Source organism: Leguminivora glycinivorella, chromosome 6, assembly GCF_023078275.1.
Source record: "Leguminivora glycinivorella isolate SPB_JAAS2020 chromosome 6, LegGlyc_1.1, whole genome shotgun sequence".
Lineage (NCBI taxonomy): Eukaryota > Metazoa > Arthropoda > Insecta > Lepidoptera > Tortricidae > Leguminivora > Leguminivora glycinivorella.
This window is the reverse complement of record NC_062976.1, coordinates 25,951,730-25,967,254: the sequence shown is the minus strand read 5'-3', so window position 1 is coordinate 25,967,254 and position 15,525 is coordinate 25,951,730. Positions and strand designations below refer to the sequence as shown.

Sequence of the window (15,525 nt, the reverse complement as noted above, 5' to 3'; positions counted from 1 at the left end):
AAATTATGAGACGGCCAAAACACTATAGAAATTAAAAAGTGACTACTAAGTCGCTTTTTAGACACTTATTATTGTTCTGCGTGGGAGCACTGTCTGTTCGAAGCTCGGCCTGCGGCCTCGCGTGCTTGAGAGCCTCTCAGAGGCGACACTTCAGTATTGCCACTTTTTAATTTATACTCTTTTTGCCGAGCCGAGACTACATCTCTGATAAAATAAAACCGTTTTGGTTTTCCGGAGAAACAAATAGTAAATTTCATTGCTTTTTTTTTTTGGCAGGCGTCCCGATCGGTTACTCTACGCCGCTGACCATGTTGGACTCGTCGAGCAAGATCATGAAGGGCACGAAGGGAGACGCGACTGTACTCAAGCCTACCTGCATGACCACTGTTCCTGTAAGTTATTGATAGACTTATATTGACCGGGATGTAGACCGTGATTACCTTATTGATTTTTGTCGAGCTCCCGATATTTCGACGCAGTTGCGGTATCAGGATCACGGAAAATTTAAGAAGGGTGGATGTCAAAGTTGTGTAGACAGCGCGCGATCTACCCTCCTCTCAAAACTCTCAAGTTATTGATATTTCAAATGAATGTAATTTCGTACCTCTTCTAGTGATATTGAAACATTCTTAATAAATGAGTTATATTTCCTTTTGGGGCAGTTAGTTATTAGGTTACATTTATGGCAGTTGACGCTGAAAATGACACGAATTCTGTAACTCACCTAGAACATTCTCTCATCTCTCTGTAACTCACATAGAACATTCTCTCATCTCTCTGTAACTCACATAGAACATTCTCTCATCTGTCTGTAACTCACATAGAACATTCTCTCATCTGTCTGTAACTCACATAGAACATTCTCTCATCTGTCTGTAACTCACATAGAACATTCTCTCATCTGTCTGTAACTCACATAGAACATTCTCAATCTCAGGATTACTGGGTCAGCTCTAATATGTTATGTGTATTTTTTATATCACTTTTTTTTAAATTTCCCAACAAGAAAACTAAGGAATGCTGACTAATAATTTAAAATATACCATTTCCAGTTGATCATGGACCGTATCAGCAAAGGTATCACGGATAAAGTGACCCGCTCGGGCCCCATGGCCGCTGCGGCCTTCAAGTGGGCCTACACCTACAAACTAACCTGGATGCGGCGCGGCTACGACACGCCTCTGCTTAACAAACTGGTAATTATATCTATTGTTACTTCTATTTATAATAAAAGTTGGAATAAGTCCATTGAATCTCTCCCCGGGATGTCCCAGGGACATCCCGGCGTCCAATTCTTGTGGATATGATAGAGAATATATCTCTAAATTCCCAATCCTCCGACTAAATAAATTCCCAATCCTCCGACTAAAAAAAAATCCATTGAATCACACTTCGACTTCCGTTCTGTACATACACTTATTAACAGTTGCCGACCTAGTCAAAGTCACGCTGATCGTTCACACTTGCGAACAAAAAGTAACTTAGTATTTCGCTTGAATATGATTTGATATGGAGCGTGGACGATTTGCAACTTGTTTACTCACCTCGTTTGAACATTTTGACCTCAAAAATCTCATCATGACACATTTCTCATAGTTGACTTATCTCGCATAGCTATGCTGGAGTCCGTCAGTCAAAGAATTAAGTTTTAAGATTTCCTCATGTTTGTACCTGCCTCTAAACTATTGCTATGTAATTTCAGATGTTCTCCAAAGTGTCCGCTCTGCTCGGCGGCCGCATGCGCCTCATGATCTCCGGCGGAGCTCCATTATCCCCCGACACGCACGCGCAGGTGCGAGTGTGCCTGTGCTGCGACGTGGTGACCGGCTACGGGCTCACCGAGACCACCTCCTGCGCCACTGTGGCCGACGCCCACGACAGGTCAGTGCCCACTCTCCTCTCGGGGCCCATTATCCCCCGACACGCACGCGCAGGTGCGAGTGTGCCTGTGCTGCGACGTGGTGACCGGCTACGGGCTCACCGAGACCACCTCCTGCGCCACTGTGGCCGACGCCCACGACAGGTCAGTGCCCACTCTCCTCTCGGGGCCCATTATCCCCCGACACGCACGCGCAGGTGCGAGTGTGCCTGTGCTGCGACGTGGTGACCGGCTACGGGCTCACCGAGACCACCTCCTGCGCCACTGTGGCCGACGCCCACGACAGGTCAGTGCCCACTCTCCTCTCGGGGCCCATTATCCCCCGACACGCACGCGCAGGTGCGAGTGTGCCTGTGCTGCGACGTGGTGACCGGCTACGGGCTCACCGAGACCACCTCCTGCGCCACTGTGGCCGACGCCCACGACAGGTCAGTGCCCACTCTCCTCTCGGGGCCCATTATCCCCCGACACGCACGCGCAGGTGCGAGTGTGCCTGTGCTGCGACGTGGTGACCGGCTACGGGCTCACCGAGACCACCTCCTGCGCCACTGTGGCCGACGCCCACGACAGGTCAGTGCCCACTCTCCTCTCGGGGCCCATTATCCCCCGACACGCACGCGCAGGTGCGAGTGTGCCTGTGCTGCGACGTGGTGACCGGCTACGGGCTCACCGAGACCACCTCCTGCGCCACTGTGGCCGACGCCCACGACAGGTCAGTGCCCACTCTCCTCTCGGGGCCCATTATCCCCCGACACGCACGCGCAGGTGCGAGTGTGCCTGTGCTGCGACGTGGTGACCGGCTACGGGCTCACCGAGACCACCTCCTGCGCCACTGTGGCCGACGCCCACGACAGGTCAGTGCCCACTCTCCTCTCGGGGCCCATTATCCCCCGACACGCACGCGCAGGTGCGAGTGTGCCTGTGCTGCGACGTGGTGACCGGCTACGGGCTCACCGAGACCACCTCCTGCGCCACTGTGGCCGACGCCCACGACAGGTCAGTGCCCACTCTCCTCTCGGGGCCCATTATCCCCCGACACGCACGCGCAGGTGCGAGTGTGCCTGTGCTGCGACGTGGTGACCGGCTACGGGCTCACCGAGACCACCTCCTGCGCCACTGTGGCCGACGCCCACGACAGGTCAGTGCCCACTCTCCTCTCGGGGCCCATTATCCCCCGACACGCACGCGCAGGTGCGAGTGTGCCTGTGCTGCGACGTGGTGACCGGCTACGGGCTCACCGAGACCACCTCCTGCGCCGCTGTGGCCGACGCCCACGACAGGTCAGTGCCCACTCTCCTCTCGGGGCCCATTATCCCCCGACACGCACGCGCAGGTGCGAGTGTGCCTGTGCTGCGACGTGGTGACCGGCTACGGGCTCACCGAGACCACCTCCTGCGCCACTGTGGCCGACGCCCACGACAGGTCAGTGCCCACTCTCCTCTCGGGGCCCATTATCCCCCGACACGCACGCGCAGGTGCGAGTGTGCCTGTGCTGCGACGTGGTGACCGGCTACGGGCTCACCGAGACCACCTCCTGCGCCACTGTGGCCGACGCCCACGACAGGTCAGTGCCCACTCTCCTCTCGGGGCCCATTATCCCCCGACACGCACGCGCAGGTGCGAGTGTGCCTGTGCTGCGACGTGGTGACCGGCTACAGGCTCACCGAGACCACCTCCTGCGCCACTGTGGCCGACGCCCACGACAGGTCAGTGCCCACCAGTGGCGGGGCGTGAAAATTTTCGATGGTAAAGCCGGAGGGGTTTTTGGCATTTGTTTTGTATGGACTTCTACAGATACTAGAGAATTTTAGGGAACCCGTTGGGAATCGAGTTGTATCGACGCTCCGCCACTGGTGCCCACTCTCCTCTCGGGGCCCATTATCCCCCGACACGCACGCGCAGGTGCGAGTGTGCCTGTGCTGCGACATGGTGACCGGCTACGGGCTCACCGAGACCACCTCCTGCGCCACTGTGGCCGACGCCCACGACAGGTCAGTGCCCACTCTCCTCTCGGGGCCCATTATCCCCCGACACGCACGCGCAGGTGCGAGTGTGCCTGTGCTGCGACGTGGTGACCGGCTACGGGCTCACCGAGACCACCTCCTGCGCCGCTGTGGCCGACGCCCACGACAGGTCAGTGCCCACTCTCCTCTCGGGGCCCATTATCCCCCGACACGCACGCGCAGGTGCGAGTGTGCCTGTGCTGCGACGTGGTGACCGGCTACGGGCTCACCGAGACCACCTTCTGCGCCACTGTGGCCGACGCCCACGACAGGTCAGTGCCCACTCTCCTCTCGGGGCCCATTATCCCCCGACACGCACGCGCAGGTGCGAGTGTGCCTGTGCTGCGACGTGGTGACCGGCTACGGGCTCACCGAGACCACCTCCTGCGCCGCTGTGGCCGACGCCCACGACAGGTCAGTGCCCACTCTCCTCTCGGGGCCCATTATCCCCCGACACGCACGCGCAGGTGCGAGTGTGCCTGTGCTGCGACGTGGTGACCGGCTACGGGCTCACCGAGACCACCTCCTGCGCCACTGTGGCCGACGCCCACGACAGGTCAGTGCCCACTCTCCTCTCGGGGCCCATTATCCCCCGACACGCACGCGCAGGTGCGAGTGTGCCTGTGCTGCGACGTGGTGACCGGCTACGGGCTCACCGAGACCACCTCCTGCGCCACTGTGGCCGACGCCCACGACAGGTCAGTGCCCACTCTCCTCTCGGGGCCCATTATCCCCCGACACGCACGCGCAGGTGCGAGTGTGCCTGTGCTGCGACGTGGTGACCGGCTACGGGCTCACCGAGACCACCTCCTGCGCCACTGTGGCCGACGCCCACGACAGGTCAGTGCCCACTCTCCTCTCGGGGCCCATTATCCCCCGACACGCACGCGCAGGTGCGAGTGTGCCTGTGCTGCGACGTGGTGACCGGCTACGGGCTCACCGAGACCACCTCCTGCGCCACTGTGGCCGACGCCCACGACAGGTCAGTGCCCACTCTCCTCTCGGGGCCCATTATCCCCCGACACGCACGCGCAGGTGCGAGTGTGCCTGTGCTGCGACGTGGTGACCGGCTACGGGCTCACCGAGACCACCTCCTGCGCCACTGTGGCCGACGCCCACGACAGGTCAGTGCCCACTCTCCTCTCGGGGCCCATTATCCCCCGACACGCACGCGCAGGTGCGAGTGTGCCTGTGCTGCGACGTGGTGACCGGCTACGGGCTCACCGAGACCACCTCCTGCGCCGCTGTGGCCGACGCCCACGACAGGTCAGTGCCCACTCTCCTCTCGGGGCCCATTATCCCCCGACACGCACGCGCAGGTGCGAGTGTGCCTGTGCTGCGACGTGGTGACCGGCTACGGGCTCACCGAGACCACCTTCTGCGCCACTGTGGCCGACGCCCACGACAGGTCAGTGCCCACTCTCCTCTCGGGGCCCATTATCCCCCGACACGCACGCGCAGGTGCGAGTGTGCCTGTGCTGCGACGTGGTGACCGGCTACGGGCTCACCGAGACCACCTCCTGCGCCGCTGTGGCCGACGCCCACGACAGGTCAGTGCCCACTCTCTCTCTCGGGGCCCATTATCCCCCGACACGCACGCGCAGGTGCGAGTGTGCCTGTGCTGCGACGTGGTGACCGGCTACGGGCTCACCGAGACCACCTCCTGCGCCACTGTGGCCGACGCCCACGACAGGTCAGTGCCCACTCTCCTCTCGGGGCCCATTATCCCCCGACACGCACGCGCAGGTGCGAGTGTGCCTGTGCTGCGACGTGGTGACCGGCTACGGGCTCACCGAGACCACCTCCTGCGCCACTGTGGCCGACGCCCACGACAGGTCAGTGCCCACTCTCCTCTCGGGGCCCATTATCCCCCGACACGCACGCGCAGGTGCGAGTGTGCCTGTGCTGCGACGTGGTGACCGGCTACGGGCTCACCGAGACCACCTCCTGCGCCACTGTGGCCGACGCCCACGACAGGTCAGTGCCCACTCTCCTCTCGGGGCCCATTATCCCCCGACACGCACGCGCAGGTGCGAGTGTGCCTGTGCTGCGACGTGGTGACCGGCTACGGGCTCACCGAGACCACCTCCTGCGCCACTGTGGCCGACGCCCACGACAGGTCAGTGCCCACTCTCCTCTCGGGGCCCATTATCCCCCGAGACGCACGCGCAGGTGCGAGTGTGCCTGTGCTGCGACGTGGTGACCGGCTACGGGCTCACCGAGACCACCTCCTGCGCCACTGTGGCCGACGCCCACGACAGGTCAGTGCCCACTCTCCTCTCGGGGCCCATTATCCCCCGACACGCACGCGCAGGTGCGAGTGTGCCTGTGCTGCGACGTGGTGACCGGCTACGGGCTCACCGAGACCACCTCCTGCGCCGCTGTGGCCGACGCCCACGACAGGTCAGTGCTCACTCTCCTCTCGGGGCCCATTATCCCCCGACACTCTCAGGTTCGAGTCTGCCTGTAGTTGCATCTGTACGGTAAATTATACGGCTATTGCTGAACCAAGCTTCAGCTTTACTCGGCGGGCTTTAAATGGCATGCATTATTCAAAAACCTAGGGTTTACTGGTGAAACCCGATAAGTTGAGCAAACTGGTTTTTGAAATTCCAACTATGTGTAAATTCCACAATGTTGCTATTTGAAGGACAAATTATCTCGATTTATTGGGTTTCACCAGAATCACCAGTAAACGCTCGATTAACATTTATCAAATCTATGAAATAATTAATGACCATTATTCCTTATTAGAAAAAAACTTACGTTTTATTGACATGTTCCTAAAATTGTTATCCAGGTCTACTGGCCGCGTGGGTGCGCCGACCACTGGAACTGACATCCGGCTGGTAACTTGGGAAGAAGGCAACTACCGCGTCACCAACAAACCTTTCCCGCAGGTAAACCTTTTTAAACAACATCGCTTAATTTGTCTCACTATTGCGATAACTCGAAGCAAGTACAACAAAGAATACAATGTGGAAACATTAAATAATAATAGTATTCATGTGTCATAGTCGCATTTTTTATGATTTCTACTTTTGTCACGGACTTAGACACATAACAGATTATTTATATAAGATACTAGCGACCCGCCCCGACTTCGCACGGGTACTATACCTACATGTAAACCTTCCTCTAGAATCACTATCTATTATAAAAAACCGCAATTTTTGAATCCGTTGCGTATAGTTTTAAAGATTTAAGCATACATAGGGACATAGGGACAGAGAAAGCGACTTTGTTTTATACTATGTAGTGAAGTGGGAACTTTGACCTAGATTTTGTCGTATTTCCTTTTACATCCGAGCTGATACGATCGTCAGGGTTGTTAAAATAATTATAAATGTAAATATTAACACATGTCATTAAATATTCAAAATTAAGTTAGCAATCTTCGATTTTTTGGTTAGAAAAGGCTAAGGTTATCTTTTTGTGTTACATATTTTGTTCAAACTCATTCGTCGTGTTCGTCGCTGAGCGATGAACTATAAATCTCTTTTTTATTAGGGTTCCGTAGTCAACTAGGAACCTGTGATACCTATTTCGTACTATGAAACCTCTACGGCCGGTAAAGAAAGTATTCTATGTCATGTCACAATTGTCACTCTTGTCATTCAATTAAAATATTGTAAACATTAAGTATGTTCATGAAATAAAACTATGAAAACGGATTAAATCGCGTATAATGAATTTAAAATACATCCCGACGTTTCGAACTCTTTACAGCGTTCGTGGTCAACGGGTGACTGAGGAAAAATTTAAATGTGCAAAAGCTACCCACATACAAGAAATATTAACGAACCATGACCACAAATAATATACATTTCTAAGGCAGGTTCACACACTATTAATAAAGGTAGTTATACAATATTCAAAAAATTTACCGTTACTATGTTAAAAAAAAAAAACAAAACAAAATGCGGGAGTGTACAGGCTAGACTGTGAGTGCGGCCTGTCATATGTGGGACAGACGAAACGAAGCATTTCCACACGGGTGAAGGAACACATAGCGGATGTCAAGCACCGTCGGCAAAGGTCTGCAGTCTCTGAACATGTCATGGATAAAGTCAATCATGCTATAAAGTTTGACAAGCCTCTGGTTCTTGCTAAGGAGAAGCGATATATACCCAGAATGTTGCGAGAGGCCATTGAGATCAAAAAATATGCAAACTTTAATAGAGAGGATGGCTTTACTTTACCATCGGCTTGGGATCCAGTAGTACATCTGATAATGGAACAAGCACGACGAAGGCTGTGAGGCATTTGTATTGTATGGTGTTGGACATTTGCAGTTTGTTCTTTGTCAATTTTGTGTAGATTAAATGGTTAATTATTTTTTAACATAGTAATGGTAAATTTTTTGAATATTGTATAACTACCTTTATTAATAGTGTGTGAACCTGCCTTAGAAATCTATATTATTTGTGGTCATGGTTCGTTAATATTTCTTGTATGTGGGTAGCTTTTGCACATTTTAATTTTTCCTCAGTCACCCGTTGACCACGAACGCTGTAAAGAGTTCGAAACGTCGGGATGTATTTTAAATTCATTATACGCGATTTAATCCGTTTCCATAGTTTTATTTCATGAGTAACTATCGCGGTAACCGAAGACAATATTATTAAGTATGTTATTATTTCTGTAGAAGAATGAATACACAAAAGAACCCGTATAGTTTCGCCATGTCTGTCTGTCCGTCCGTCCGTCCGCGGATAATCTCAGTAACCGTTAGCACTAGAAAGCTGAAATTTAGTACCAATATGTATATCAATCACGCCAACAAAGTGCAAAAATAAAAAATGGGAAAAAATGTTTTATTAGGGTACCCCCCCTACATGTAAAGTGGGGGCAGATATTTTTTTTCATTCCAATCCCAACGTGTGATATATTGTTGGATAGGTATTTAAAAATGAATAAGGGTTTACTAAGATCGTTTTTTGACAATATTAATATTTTCGGAAATAATCGCTCCTAAAGGAAAAAAAAGTGCGCCCCCCCCCCCTAACTTTTGAACCATATGTTTAAAAAATATTAATAAAATCACAAAAGTAGAACTTTATAAAGACTTTCTAGGAAAATTGTTTTGAACTTGATAGGTTCAGTAGTTTTTGAGCAAAATACGGAAAACTACGGAACCCTACACTGAGCGTGGCCCAACACTCTCTTGGCCGGTTTTTTGTGACTACCTTTTGTTCGTTTCTATCGCCGATAGCTCATCGCTTACTCGCTTCTGGTGGGACAGTGCCTCATTATAGTAATTTTGAGGTAGTAGAACATAAAACAAAAAAAAATGACAAATTGTTTGCAATTTCAGGGTGAGATCGTGATCGGGGGCGGCAGCGTGGCGGAAGGCTACTACCGCAACCCGGAGAAGACTCGTGAGGAGTTCTTCGACGTGGAGGGCCGCCGCTGGTTCCGCTCCGGGGACATCGGAGAACTGCATCACGATGGCTGCATTAAGATCATCGGTCAGTATCACAGATTTAGATCAAGCAATCACATCTACTAAGCGTGTTAAACGAACTCAGTCAAAAATACTGTCCAGTGCAGTGGTCTCTGGTATAACTAAAGAAGATCACTATACATAGAACCATTTGTAATCTTTATTATTCACGTGACATTTCTGAAAATACTTAATACAGATTCCTCACCATTAGAGCTCGACAAGGGTTGAGCTATTTGCCTTATACAGTAGAACCTCGATAAGATAAAGACCAAGGGAAATGTTAAAATATTTGAGTTATAGAGGTTTTTACTTACGGAGGGTTTAAGTTAAAGAGTTTTTATCGGTTTATATTTTTACTTACAGAGGTTCGATTATGAGCTTTGTTTAATAAAGATAAACGAGGAAGTTAAATAAAAATGAAACTTTACTATTTTATTTTACATTTAAAGGTACATTTATTGAAGTTTATTCTACATAAAAAAGTCGGTATTTTTTTTGTTTAAACTGTTTACACTTAAACACCGTAAATTGTTTACAGCTTTCCTTATTTCTACACTGTTTAAACCATGTAAACAAGCATTGTTCTAAATTAGGGAACTCAACAATTCTTCGTCTTTTACATAAAAGACTTTCGCCCGATTCTTGCTTCAATTTTTCTTTCAATATTTGATCTTTGTTTTTTGATATGATGGATAATGTACTCTCATGTATTCCAAACTGAACTGCAAGGTCTTTTCTTTTCAATCCACTTTTCGCAGCTTCAATCGCTTTTAACTTCTCAGCATATGTTAATGCTTTCAGTTTTCGTTTTAAATTCATTTTCACTCACAGTAGACACATTGTGCAAAGAGATGCTGCCAGAATGAAGGCTAAGAGATACTCACACAAACAGACAAATAAGTTACTGTACTTTAGACTTTAGTCTATTGTTCACATTTTGAAGCCATTTGGTAAACACGTGTAAGCAATAGACAATGACAATGGTCTACAGGAAACCTTTTTTGATTGCACATTCGTCTCATTGAAAGATGATTGAAGTTACAAAGGTCGTCGTCAATACAACTTTGAGTTACTGAGGTGCGAGGCCCAAATTATTCGTTTAAGTTATAGAGGGTTCGAATTTTAAGTAAAAGAGGTTTTGGACTTCGAGGGGAAGGGAACACAACATTTTATAAATTTATAGAGGTTTTTACGTTATCGAGGTTTAAGTTATCAAGGTTCTACTGTAATACATATAACGTACGACATGTCGAATAATAAGCTGTTCATCTTCAGCTCATTATAGAAAGATCAAGAAAAAATGCGCAAAATGGAATCCGCTCCCAGCATCGGTGTTCCCAGAAAAATACGACCTCGATCTCTTTAAACGTAGAGTGAATAGGCTATTACTGAATCGGTGAACTCCATCTTAGACTCTGTCTTCACTTCCCATCAGGTGTGAGTAGGGTCAATCGCCGATCAGTCCGTAATAAAAAAAAAATGTGCTAACCTACATTATTTTTTCCAGATCGTAAGAAGGACTTGGTGAAACTGCAAGCTGGCGAGTACGTGTCCCTCGGCAAGGTGGAGGCTGAACTCAAGACCTGCCCCATCGTGGAGAACATCTGCGTGTATGGCGATAGCTCCAAGAACAACACCGTGGCGCTCTTGGTGCCCCATCCGCAACATCTGGCTGAATTGGCTGCTAGGTAGGTTCCGCCATTTTAAAAAGAAACGCGAATAAGTTAAAAAAAATTATGTAATACCATTTGAAGTAAAGTCAAACAACGTGTCAGATAAATAGAATTGTTATAATTTCGCGCGTTCGCAGTGGATAACCATTTATTTTTAATTTACATTTAAATCGAAACCGAATTTTGTGCTATTTGATGTAAAAAATGGTCACAGGGATATTGTCTCAAGTTGAAAGGGTATTGTTTAGTTAGAATGTTCGCTTTCGCTTAATCAATTTATCATTTTTAGGGTTCCGTACCAAAAAGGTACAACAGGAACCCTTATGGTGCGACTCTGTCCGTCTGTCACATTCCTAAATATCTCGAGGACTACTAATGCTATCAACTTGAAATTTGGAATAGTTGTGAACATTGTAAACCTCTACAAATAGAAAGTATAATTTTTTTAAATATATTAATTTTAATTGTAGAAAATGGCCAAAATGAAAGGGGGGCAAACTGTAAATTTCAAGTTACTAGGTCAAGTGGGGTATCGTTGGAAAGAGCTAAAATTGAACGTAAATAAGCTATTTTTTATAATTTTATTGTTGTGAAAAAAAAAAAGAATTTTGAAGGAAAATGTAAAAAAAAATACCGTTCCCCCCTTATCTCCGAAGTTTACCAACGAAAAATTATGAAAATTTTAGTAAACATTGGTTTTATGCTATATATTACAGGAAAAATATAATCGTGTTTGTATTTTGAATACTTTTTTTTTAATTCACAAAAAACTTTTCAGATTTTTACTTTCAATTTACCCACCCTTGCGGATGTATATCGTACTTCAAATTAATACGAGGTGTTACGTAAACCATCTTCTGTCCAATAAAGTAAAAACTGTTTAAATCAGTTAACATTATAAAGAATTATCCCTGAAAAACCAGGTCGCGCAAATTAGTTAGCAAATTGACCGGGAGATGGCGCTATACACTATAATACTCATTAGTGCCTATACTTTTGTCTTCTAGTCAAGTCATTAGAGTTATATGAAAATATGAGATTATTTTTACTAGGTAGTTTGAAAGAAAGTTTGTACGGAACCCTCGGTGGGCGAGTCCGACTCGCACTTGGCCGGTTTTTAGGGTTTTTAAATAATACCCTAACCACAAAATTTAAATTTTGAAAAAACCCGCGACTGCGACATAGTAGACCGATTTTCATGAAACATGGCACAAGAACACTCCCGATTAACTCAGCTTTCAGACAAAAAAAACTAAATCTAAATCGGTTCATCCGTTCGGGAGCTACGATGCCACAGACAGACACACCCACAGACAGACACACACACAGACAGACAGACACACAGACAGACACGTCAAACTTATAACACCCCGTCGTTTTTACGTCGGGGGTTAAAAAAAATGGATTTTAGTTCTGTTTATTATTTCCATCTGTCAAACGACATGTACATTTCTAACACTGACATTATTTATTCCAGGGCCGGCCTCCAAGAGAAAGAATTCGACAGACTCTGCAAAAACTCCCAAGTGGAGAAACTGGTAGTGAAGGAGCTCGCCGAGCACGCCAAGAAGTGCGGCCTGGAGCGCTTCGAGGTGCCCACCGCCGTCAAGCTGTGCACCGAGGTGTGGTCGCCCGACATGGGGCTGGTCACGGCCGCCTTCAAGATCAAGCGGAAAGACATCCAGGAGCGCTACAAGGACGACATCAAGCGCATGTACGCCTCGTGAGCCGGGACTCCCTAACCGGTGTGTTCCGGAATCTTGCAAGGCGATGGTGAACCTAGTTTGCATTTTTAAATACTCTTAGAAACGGTTGCACCGACTACTGACAGATTGTGGCCTATTTCACATCAGTGACTCTTCGTCGTTCCTTGCCTGTCCGACAAGGAAATGTTGACGCTGAGTAACAATGTTACTAACCCAGAATTGTGGTCACTGTGTTGAAATAACCCACTGATTTCTATATTCCAATGTTGCAACCTAATAGTGACAATCGGTTGTGTGCAACCGACATTGATATTGTAGTATTTCCTTTCAAATATTCAGCTCATAATGATTTCATAATATTTATGATTTCTGCAAATTTGTTTAAACTAGGTTTCTATCGCCGTGAATTTTAAAGCTAAATCTAGTGTTTTACTGATATTCTAGGTCTTTGAAATCAATAGTTTATTCTTTAATCGTCGTCGGAAGAACACTAGACGTAGCTGTAGGATACTTAGATATTGAATCAGATCGTCTACTCATATGTCAATTTAAAAAAATGGAATAGACATATGAGTAGAAGATATGTTGAAACTAGTTTCGTGTCAAACTAATAAATAATTCCTTGCGAGAACACGGTGCTCGCAGCCGGGGCGAGATGTACCGGTACCGTGATTACCGGTAACTCTGCAGTACCGGATATTCGTAGCCACGCGTCGGCAGGTCCGCGCTATCTTGGCATTTCGAAACCATTACTTAACAACACATGAACACATGTATCGCTACTGGTCTTTATTAGACATACGGAAGTCAAAATCAGTAGAATCTGAGTGTTCTATTATGTTAGCTCTAGCGTTTCGTTAAGCCATGAGATTTAAAGTGGTAGATAGCAATTGAATTCAAATGTTTTTTTATTCAATTATACCAATGAAATTATTACAACCGAGGTTTTAATGAAAACTTGCTTACTTATCTATGATAAAGGTCAGTAGAAAGTGGTTTCGAACCCATAATCGGCGATTTCTGTACATAAATGTTATTAATAAAGGTATAAAGGATACGAGAAGCGCCTCTGTGAGGCGAAAGCTGTTGTATTTATTTATTTCAATCGGGAACGTCAAATTACTCACGAGGGAGGAACGGGGACACCGTTAGAAACGGAGTGGATCGTCAGGAACGAGTTTGACACCGCTAGGAACTGTACAGATTTCTTCAATGGGATGTAGTTTTGTATTTTGTAAATTATTTATGAAAATAATAGGTAGCTTAGCGGACCGACTAGGCCTCAATTTTTATAGAATTATTTGTATATCGTGCACATCACATTATCTTTTTTAGATATGTAAACGTTTTAAATATTTTATGCCAAATACAGTGTGTAAAGAACGGAATATCATCGTCGTTGATCTTACTGTTTATACACGGGGCTCTGTTTTATATTAGATATTTGTTTGATAATTTTAGATATTTTTCACTATACTCCAATTGCTAATTCGAGTCCAAAAAAACTACTACGATGTTGCCACTGCAATAAAATGTTTGTAAAATAGTATAATCCTTTTTTATAAAAACACACGCCAAGATAAATTATTTATTATTTATTTCAATCCTTTGATTTATATATTTAATAGTCTTTTATTATTTACATAAATACTAGGACGCTCGATTTTTTTCTTTTTTCCGTGATTTTTAGTTGTAAAGTTGGTATTGCGCTTGTATCACTTCAGGTATCAATAACATTTGGTGCTATATTTTGCGGTATAGAACAAACTATTGATGATATAGATATTGTGACCAATTTTTTATACATATATTTTACAATTAGCTAATCAGCGAAATAGTGTATAGTGGGCTTTATGGTTGCCACGGCCGCCATTGTTTTGGAAGCGGCCATGACACCATGGTCTGTCAAACTGTATTTGAATTTATTATTATGTATGATACACAGATATACAGACTACATCTCTGATATATGATAGACAGACGTTAATATGCAAGTAGCGCTTTATTGACAACCGACACTTATGAACCTTTTAGATAAAAAATGGCACATGTAATGATCTATTGTTTTACCTTAAAGAGAGTATGTAAGTAAGTTTGAGTAATGTTCTTCAATTTATGGTTCCAAATCTCCTGAGGAGTCTCAGAGATACATTGGGAACTCGTTCAATACGCTAAGGAAATACCTTTCGTGAGCCCCTGACTTCGCCACGCGCCATTCTGAGAGCCAGTTCAGGTGCTACCCTTCAGCAATAACATTCTAATATTGGTAATGGGTTGTTAGACTCCAATGACTAATTTAATAAACATTGGCGAAAATTGCATCTGACTGAGATAGGGCAGCTTTAGTGCATACATTTGTCTGGTTTAAGTTTTATTATTATATGTAATATAATGCGAATTACCAACATTTATCATTAGTGGCGACCGGTGGAACTAATTTGACGTATGAGAATTAAAACAAAAAAACTAAAACGAATTTTCTTCACAATTTTATCATCAAGTATTCTTGGATTTCTTACGTGCCAAATAAAAAATGTAGAGGGTTGGCGAAACCTGAAAAGTATTTTGACAGTGACATAAGTGACATTGACAGCTGTGACATTGACGTATCTGTCGTAGTTTTTTTGGACTCGAATTAGCAATTGGAGTATAAAAGTCCTAGCATTTTTATGTCAATTTGAGCCCCTTATAGACAGTTAGACTTACCAACGATGCGATCTCGTCCTAAAATAGGAATCACGCATTTGAACCCATAGCACCAAACTGTAATAAACATTCGCAGGAATCTTCCTTCGGTTCTAAGTTTCTATATTAT

The 15,525-nt window shown here is 46.5% G+C and overlaps 1 protein-coding gene across 1 annotated transcript in view; it reads left to right on the top strand.

Moving 5' to 3' along the window:
- Positions 1 to 14,179, top strand: part of LOC125227247 (long-chain-fatty-acid--CoA ligase 4) — a 60,024-nt gene extending 45,845 nt beyond the window's left edge. Inside the window, exons 9-15 of the mRNA XM_048131510.1 lie at positions 277 to 392; positions 1,053 to 1,196; positions 1,703 to 1,881; positions 6,683 to 6,782; positions 9,200 to 9,353; positions 10,839 to 11,019; positions 12,482 to 14,179. Of these exons, the coding sequence (XP_047987467.1) occupies positions 277 to 392; positions 1,053 to 1,196; positions 1,703 to 1,881; positions 6,683 to 6,782; positions 9,200 to 9,353; positions 10,839 to 11,019; positions 12,482 to 12,731 (1,124 nt within the window). The 3' untranslated portion in view covers positions 12,732 to 14,179. The remainder of the gene's footprint in view (positions 1 to 276; positions 393 to 1,052; positions 1,197 to 1,702; positions 1,882 to 6,682; positions 6,783 to 9,199; positions 9,354 to 10,838; positions 11,020 to 12,481) is intronic.
- Positions 14,180 to 15,525: the final 1,346 nt, after the last annotated feature.